The sequence below is a fragment of the Neophocaena asiaeorientalis genome, unplaced genomic scaffold (assembly GCF_003031525.2).
Source record: "Neophocaena asiaeorientalis asiaeorientalis breed wild unplaced genomic scaffold, Neophocaena_asiaeorientalis_V1.1 scaffold433, whole genome shotgun sequence".
Taxonomy (NCBI): Eukaryota; Metazoa; Chordata; class Mammalia; order Artiodactyla; family Phocoenidae; genus Neophocaena; species Neophocaena asiaeorientalis.
Genome location: NW_020175040.1, coordinates 2,028,618 through 2,037,567, shown reverse-complemented (window position 1 = coordinate 2,037,567; position 8,950 = coordinate 2,028,618). Strand labels below are relative to the sequence as shown.

General features: G+C 52.7%; 1 protein-coding gene across 2 annotated transcripts in view; it reads right to left on the bottom strand.

Moving 5' to 3' along the window:
- RUVBL1 (RuvB like AAA ATPase 1) overlaps positions 1-8,950 on the bottom strand; it is a 35,519-nt gene that overhangs the window by 3,803 nt on the left and 22,766 nt on the right. For both annotated transcript variants that reach the window (XM_024763427.1, XM_024763428.1), the window contains exons 7-9: positions 7,523-7,586; positions 6,262-6,460; positions 1,646-1,748 (exon numbers count right to left, since the gene is read on the bottom strand). In XM_024763427.1, the coding sequence (XP_024619195.1) occupies positions 1,646-1,748; positions 6,262-6,460; positions 7,523-7,586 (366 nt within the window). The remainder of the gene's footprint in view (positions 1-1,645; positions 1,749-6,261; positions 6,461-7,522; positions 7,587-8,950) is intronic.

Here is an 8,950-nt window from a genome sequence, read left to right as displayed (position 1 = left end):
AGTTGCCTTCACTGGCTCCCTCAGTCCCCACGACAGCCTTGAGCCGAGGGAGCTCGTCTCCTGGTGAACAGAGGCCGCAAAGCACCGCGGGGTACAGGCTGGGGCTCCGGTCCAACAGTCCGGGTAGGGAAGGGGGCAGTTTCTCCCCTGCTTTGGCTTCTGCTCCTCAGCAGTGAAAGCCCTGGCTTCAACCTAGCGTTCATCCAGGAGCAAGAGACCATCACCTGGTGACAAGGCCCCAGCCACGAACGCCATCTCCTAACTGACGCACCCAGCTGCTTCCGTGAACTGAACCGCATGGGTGTCCTGTCTGTGCTGCTTATGCAGGGAGATCTCTGGCTCCACACACCACCAGCGCTCCTCGTGCTGGTCAACAAGACATGCCAGCAGGGCCAGGCCAGACGGGCCGCAGGCAGGCAGGGGAGCTGCTGGCAAGTGTCCAGGAGCGGCCCTCTGAGCTCCAAAAGGAGAGGCTTGCTGACCAACTACCACAGGGACTCCACTCCCAGATGAGACATCTCTAGCGGGGAGGAGGCTGGCGGCAAAGCGATCAAAAACACAGGCTTCAGGATCAGACAGCCTGGATTGCAGTTATACGTCCTGCCACCGCCTAGCCACTGACCGGCTGTATGAGCTTGGGCAGGTTAACCAGACTAAGTTTCAGTGTCCTCCTCTTTAAGAATGCCAGTGAAAACAGTTCTCCCTACCTCGAGGTGACGGGGGATCAAATGGCCCAGCACAATGTCTAACAAAGACTGCCTGTGCTCTGGCGAGGAGAGGGTCCGGCAGAGCTCACCGAGATGTCAGTGCAGCCCTGGGCCACTCCACGGCCCCAGCTGTGGGCACATGCTGACCCCACAGTGAGAGGCCTATGCCTCAGCAAGACCGTCTGGGGCAAGGGTGGGCAGAGCAGATGGCTGGGCTCTGCAGGGCACAGTCTGGCTTTGCGTCCTGGACTCGCTACTCAGTGACTCAGCCGTCAAAGGGGGGAAACGACTGCCTGGAAGCATCAGAAAAGGGACTGGGGCTTCCAAAGGTGCCGAGGCACTGTGGGGCACACATGGGGTCGACGAGGCCAATCCCATGCATCCCGCCAGCCCCCGCTCCCAAGCCTCAGCCAGGCTCAGTTCATGCAGGGTTGAGCACACGCTGCGGGGGGCGCTGAGCTAAACGCTCCCCTGTGCACCGTCACGCCTCTTCCTGTGAGCTTAGGCTCGTGTCCTCCATTCCACACGGACTCTACACTTGTGATGCTGTTTCGCTACCATCTCCACAGCCTCGGCAGCAGCCCGGGCAGAGCCTCCGCTAGCACTTGGGTTCTGCGCCTGCCAGAGGTGCCTGTGTGCGTCCTGGTGGGCCAACGCCCAGGCTAGAGCCTCTCACTACATGATGTTCTGCTGCCTCTTTCCTAGAGCTGGTGGCCTCCCTAATGGCTGTCACCAAGGCGATTTTCTCACTGTCCCTTTCCTAAGTTTACAGGAAGGGATGGAGTAGAAGAGAGAACAGCCAAGACCACAGGCAGCTGAGGTTTTGTGCCAATTCAGGCCACGTGCCAGTTGGCTCACACGCCGTTCAGGTGGGGGGCCTTCTCGCTGGGCATCGGGGACACGGGGAGCGAACGAGGGGAGAAGGGGGCGGCGCTCACCTGCTTCATCTCCTGCGGGGTGTACAGCGTGGCCCGGATGATCATCACTCGGTCCAGAAGGTCGAGAGGGATGCCGTGGGGAGAGGCGATGTCCTCCGTGCCCCTGAAAGGCCAGAAGTGCCACATCGCTCAGGCCCCTCTGAGACCAGAAACTGGACACTGGAAACAAGGCTGAGGCCGTCACGATGACAAAGCAGCTAGTTCTCACCCTGAGAGTCAGAGGCAGGACCGCAGAGGACACAGACTACTAACTCAGGTGGTGTCAGAAACAACGTCATTATTTTAGCAAATATCAACACCACAGGAAATTTGGGGAGGAGAAAAAAAGCCACCTAAAATCACATTAAAAATACTCATATAGGTATTTGCCAAATTTTCCTAAGTTATACTATGTATGTAGATTTTTTCTTTTTTGCTTTTGTCCATGTTGCTTCAGTCTTAACAGACCATCAAGTGTTTCACTTAATTCAAACCGTTGGGCATTTAGGTAGTTTCCAGTTGTTGGTATTATTATTCATGGTGTTTTGATAAATAATTGTATGCATACAGCCATGCACATTTCCTCAGCAACTCTCACAGAGCATGACACAACCGTGAATATCTCCTTAATCAAACGAATGAATGAACGAACGAATATCCTAATTTACGCAGCTACATGAGAGATCTGATCCCATCGCACTGCAGCCAGTACTGAGTATTCTAATTCTTAGTTTGCTGTGACTTCCTGGTGGTGCAGTGGTTAAGAATCCGCCTGCCAATGCAGGGGACACGGGAAGATCCCACATGCCGCGGAGCAACTGGGCCTGTGCGCCACAACTACTGAGCCTGCGCTCTAGAGCCCTCGAGCCACAACTACTGAGCCCGCATGCTGCAACTACTGAAGCCGCGCACCTTGAGCCCATGCTCTGCAACAAGAGAAGCCACTGCAATGAAAAGCCTAAGCACCGCAAGGAAGAGTAGCCCCCGCTCACCACAACTAGAGAAAGCCTGCGCGCAGCAACAAAGACCTAACGCAGCAAAAAAAAAAAAAAAAAAGTTTGGGGGCTTCCCTGGTGGAACAGTGGTTAAGAATCTGCCTGACAATGCAGGGGACACAGGCTCAGGGAAGATCCCACATGCCGTACAGCAACTAAGCCCGTGCGCCACAACTACCGAGCTTGCACTCTAGAGCCTGAGAGACACAATTACCGAGCCTGCGTGCCACGACTACTGAAGCCCACGTGCCTAGAGCCCATGCTCCGCAATAAGAGAAGCCACTGCAATGAGAAGCCCACGCACTGCAATGAAGAGTAAACCCCGCTCTCCACAAAAAGAGAAAAGCCCGCACGCAGCAACGAACACCCAACACAGCCAAAAATAAAAACAAATAAATTAAAAAATTTATTAAAAAAAAAAAAGTTTGCCGCTTAAAGGTGTAGAAAAACGAAGAGTATAACACATCATCTGAATTTGCATTTCCTTGATTACTAATGAATCATTTGAATGCTTTCCCTGTTACTTCATTTCGTTCTGGGAACTGTCCTGTCACGTCCTTTGCCTGTCGTCCTCTTGAATCCTTAGCCAGACCAGAGGAGAGCGGCCCGGGAGAAGAACCCCGCCAACCCACCGGGCCGCAGGGCTGCAGCTCCTGATGCGATGAGGGCTGGGCCAGCCTGGCGGCACACGGGCCTACAAGCTCAGTGAGCTGAGCCGGGCCTGCCTCCGCCTTCAGGAGCCCATCAGCACCGAGGCTGGCCTCCCCAGCGAGACCAGCCTGCAGTCTACGGTCAAGGAACAAGGGCAGGTCATTTGCAGCTAACCTTCAGTAAGTTTCAAAAATAAGTAAACATTCTAGAAATATAACTTCAGTAAAAGAATATCTATCTGTTGAAACTCTATCCGGTCAGTTGAACTGTAAGTGTATATGTATCACTGCAAGAATAAAATGTCCTGACACATGCTACAACAGGATGGACCTTGAAAATGTTACACTAAGTGAAAGAAGTCAGTCACAGAAGGGCAAATGCCGTATGATTCCACCCATAGGAAATTCACAGAAGCAGAGTACATCTGAGATTACCAGGGGCTGGGGGAAGGGATATGGAACTCACTGGTTAATGGGGACAGAGTTTCTGTTTGAGGTGAAGGAAGAGTTCTGGAGATGGATGGTGGTGATGGCTGTACAACATTGTGAAGGTAATTAGTGTCACTGAACCGTACACATAAAAATAATTAAAATGGCAAACTCTATGTTATATACATTTTACCACAATGAAAAAATTCAAAAAAAGAATAAAATGCTCCATCAATAATTGTTAAATCTAATATTTAAAAATAAGTAAGACCTTTCCAAACAAAAAGGAAAATAGTAGCAAATATAAAATATTAAGATACCATTAGAGAAAACAAATCTTTTCCATCAACAAATATTTCTAAAACTAATAACAAAGAATTATTAAGATGGGGGCTTCCCTGGTGGCGCAGTGGTTGAGAGTCCGCCTGCCGATGCAGGGGACACGGGTTCGTGCCCCATTCCGGGAGGATCCCACGTGTCGCGGAGCGGCTGGGCCCGTGAGCCATGGCCGCTGAGCCTGTGCGTCCGGAGCCTGTGCTCCGCAACGGGAGAGGCCACAACAGTGAGAGGCCCGCGTACCGCGAAAAAAAAATTAAAAAGAATTATTAAAGATGAAATTCTATCATGATTCAAATTTTAGTATATTTGGTATATCTGTAATCTTCATATTAAACAAAACAATCTTTAAAAACTACATTTAATTTTTAGTTATTTACTTCTATTTAAGCCGTATGTCTCTCCTTGTTTTAGGTCCTATTTAGGAATTCTCTTGGGAAATGTTTAAAAGACCTCAACTTGCCATCTTAAAATATCCCCAACTCTCTAACACTCACGATAAATTAACTTCAATTCAGACATAATAAATATAAAAAGTCTAAAGAAGAAAAGATCAGAGGAAAAAACACAAAAGAACAGAATTTATAAGAAAATGTTAAAATTTTTTCTTATAGTTTTGAGTCCATAAAAGTAAAAATTTAAACAAAAAAACTCTGCTTAAAGACTGCTAAGCATTTTTCAGGAATTAAAGACCAAAGACTGGAAATTTGTCCAAGCTATGAACCTTAGGTACCCAGTTCCTTTCAGACAACATATTAGTGAAAAATAGTTTCTGGAACTCACACCCCTCTGGACGGGGTTGGGGTCAAGCTTCCCAGGCCCCACTGGGAGAGTTGAGATCAGAGCCACCTTTCTATGCACTTTTTTTTTCCCTAGATGGGATGAGACTAAGACAAGCACTCTGATCCTAAGAGATATGGGTCCTGCCCTAAGCTGCCTGGCTCTGCGGGGCCTGAGAGGGAGGGGCATCTATCAGCAGAGCTCCCTCGGTAGGGGGCGCCATCCACCCAGGCTGAGCCCTTCCGCCAGCTGTCAGACTGAAGCCAGGCAGGCCTGACCAAAGCAAAGTCCAGGAAGCTGACAGGGCTTGTGCAGCAGGGACACCAGGCTCACCAGGCCACGTGTCCAGTTTCCAGATGCTGCCCAGGTCAGGCTCCAGCTGGCTGAACCTGGTACAAGCTGCCGGCCCTTTAAGATTGCAGAAGACACCTGTGATGATGACAGGCGGTGGTCTTGTCAAGACATCATCTCAGGGATTTCACAGAGGGGATGCAAGATGCTGCCGCCACAGGCACTTACTTGCATCGTGCACACAAACCCTCTTTCTGAGCGAGAGTGATCACCTGAGCAGGGGGCCTGCCCCACAGCCAGCAGCTCAGCGGAGACAAAGCTCCTCCGAGGCAGGTCTAGGTGAACCAGCAGTCCAGGCTCCCCACTAGCTTTGGCTCCCGCTCTGTGCTGAGACCCTCAAGGGCCTTGGGGTCTCCTTCCAGGTTCCTGCACCCCCTGCTACCAGAAGCATGTGGCCTCCGGGGCTCTGCTGCCCTCACTACCGCGCTGCAGGCTTGAAGAGGACTCTGTACCACCCCCTCAGGCCCTAGCACTGCTGAGACCAGGCCCCAACACTCAAGGGAGTGCAGAAAACCAGTGAGCCAACTGCTGGGCACACTGGTGCTTGGGCTCGAGAGCTGAAAAGAGGGCGAGTCCTCTGGGATCCCTTCTTGAAGGTGGACCTAAGGGAGTTGGGTGGGGGGAGGTGCCAGTGTGGCTCCAAGAATGTCTGGGCCAGAAAGAAACGACTGGTTTCACTGTCAGAGGCCTGGGTTCTCATCCTATCTTTATGACCAGGGGCACACCACGTTGTCATTCTGTTTCCTCTCTGAAAATGAAGGCAAGACACACACCTCCTGGAGCTCGGAGGAGGTCGGAAGTTAACACAGGCCATGTCGCCAAGGGCTGGCCCATCTGACCTTACCTTTGCCCACTCCAACCGGATGACCAAGACACACCCCAGTGGAACCCCAGTCACCACGACGAGGCCCTCATATGCAGAAACAGGATGGCTGCTGCGCTGGTGACCGCGACAGAGTGAAGTCAAGCCACTCTGCTTCCCTCGAAATGAACACGACCACCCCTCACCCTCATCCTGACTCACGACACTACGGGATGAAAGTGATCCTGGAAGAACAAATGAGCCCGGGCAGAAGGTGGGAAAGCCTCATGGTACCTGATGACACAGTTGCCTCGGTTGGACGCAAAGATGACGATGGGGGCAATGGAAGACTCCAGCGCCCGGTGCAGGTAGGTGAAGCACTCGATGTCCAGCATGTGGACCTCATCAACGAACAGCACCCCCGGAACCAGCTCTGCCACGCCCTGGTCGATGTACTTGTTCACCACCTTGTTAATCTCCCCTCGGAGTTTATCTAGGAGTCAGCAAGGATGGACAAGCAGGGTCAATGCCAGGTGCGGAGGCTGTCACCTTTCTCTTCTCTTCCACCCGAACTCAATCCAAGCCTAAGTTCAGGGCCGGGTTTCACTGCTAGCTCTGTGACCCCACAAGCAGGCTACAGCCCTACTCCAGGCTTCAGTTTCATCTGAAAATAGGGTTAACTTTACCTAAAAGTCACAAAATTGGCTGCCTCCCCTGAAGTTGTGTTTTGTTAAGTTTATAAATGGCTTTTACCACATTCTGCATGTCTGTCACACTCCCCACCAGGCCTTATTACTCACACCCCCAACCCAGGAAGAAGGGAGCTTTCAGATGCAAATTTCCCTGTGCTGCACTCGGTGAATGACCCTTTCTCTTGGCCCTGTGTGACAAAGCTTCGTTAATTAACTTTCAATCAAGTGCTTGGAGGAAGGAATAGGGTGCGTGCAGAATCCTCTCCAGAGGGAAACCTGTGAGGAATGACAGGTTCTGAGGAAAGGCACCATCTCAGAGCTCTAAGACGGACAGAGCCTCTCAAAAGCTGAATAACCGTCCAAGGTCACAGTTCTCATTGTCCAAACCAGCGCCTGTACTAACAGCAGGAGGGAGCAGCCCACAAACCAGCACCTTCCACCACAGCCATGAAGCGGGATGCTCAAAGCTGTGTTAAGATAAGGACGCTGCTCTAGGCAACTCTAATAGAAAGGGCTCAGATCATGCCACTGGCTGAAACTTAAAGAAAACAGAGCTTTAATGTGTAACATTTTCAGGTGACAAAGCTATAGGTGGTAATTAGAAAAAAGAGGGGCGTACCAGTTAGCAAGGGGAGCAGGTAAACTACAGGCCCACAAGGGGCAGCCACACTCCCACCTCGCCTGGGGACTCCATGCGCTGCAGAAGCAACGTGACCCGTGACAGCCTCCATCGGTGGGATGAGCGCGAGGACACCGAGGACAGCCACACTGTCAGGGGGGAGGAGTGCGCCTCCCGACGCACTCGCCAGGCTGGGGACCGGGTCCGTCAGACCCCAGGCCCCCAGCTCTGCTTCTTCTCTCACCTGTGATCTCCGTCTTCTTTGGTTTCATGAGCTGGCCCATCATGGACAGGATGTCTTGTCCCCCCTGCAGAGGAGAAGACTCAGGAATCAGTCCTGCTTCCTAAGGCAGCTGCAAATGCCTCATCGCCACCCCCGAACCCCAGTGCCCCTCGTCAATTGCCCCACGTCAGCTCGACAGGGGTCCTAAGATGTGGAGACCCTGGGCACCTGCACTGGAAGCTTGAGGAGCTTCTCAACACAGAGGAGTTTTGAAGAGGTTCCCCCGAGCGGCCAGAATTAAACAAAATGCCTTTGTGGGAAGAACAAGCTCCGTGGGGCCACTCGCCCCACCCCGGCCGTGTCTCTTCCCAGTCCCGGACGGCTTCACCCCACAGGACTTCCAGCTCTTCCCTGGGCATCCAGCTCTTCTGGACTCAATTCGAGCCCACCTGTCAGGAACCACAGTCTGTTTCCTGGGAAGCCCCTCCATGGGGCGTCCGACCCCAACACTGGCCTGCCGCTCCAGCCCCCTGTGGACAGACGCATGGACTCGTGTCCCCCCCCTCCTCTCACTAGGCCCGGCTACCAGACTTGCTCGGAGCCCAGGGCCCGTCCCTGCAGCTGGCTGACCCCGCACAGGCTCACCCACCTGCCAGCCCCTCAGTGCAGGTAGCAAGCAGTCAACATTTCGTGATCGCCTGCTGTTTCCAGGCCCTGGGACACAGGCGCTCCCTGAATGTTCAACAGTGAAAGGGAGCTAATGTTTCCCAAATAACTTGCCGGGCCAGGTAGGAAGTATCATGCCCTTTTCACAGAGGAGTAAACTCAAAATCAGAGAGCCCTAAATCACAAAACCCTGAAGACCCGAAGTGACTGCCGGCCGAGCCCACAGTGTTGGAGCCACACAATCCCGGACTCCACTTTGGCGAGACTCGTCAGGCGAGTGGCTCCAGCAGGCTGGTTTCACAAACTGGGGGGAGATTCTTCAGCAAGCTCTCTGCCAAGGCTCCAAGGGACAACACCCATGGATCAAATTTCAGGTTAGAAAGCCTATTCCCTTGTTAGTGAAGAGGTGGCCTCTTTTAGGACGAAGAGGAAACCAAACCCAAAGACCACCAGCAGGGGAGTCGGCTTCTCTGTACTGCACATTTCCCAGAGACGGCATACAATCGTCCTGTGCTTTCCCCACACTGTATTAGTCAGGACACAGCATCCATCTTCTACTTGCATACGGAACAGGGACAGTTCCAGCCAAAGCTATAAACTGGGGATTCTGCTCAGCAGGGGGAAGACACAGCTTTCTCAGGCTCCCTAAAATCCTGCAAAGGGCTCAAAGAACACTCCTGCCCTCTGCCATTCACACCCAGAGCAGCCCAGGCCCGAGCGAGTGCTGGAGAGAAGCCAGGGAGAAGGCTGGCCAGCTGGGGCTGGGGGGGGGGGGGGGGGGGG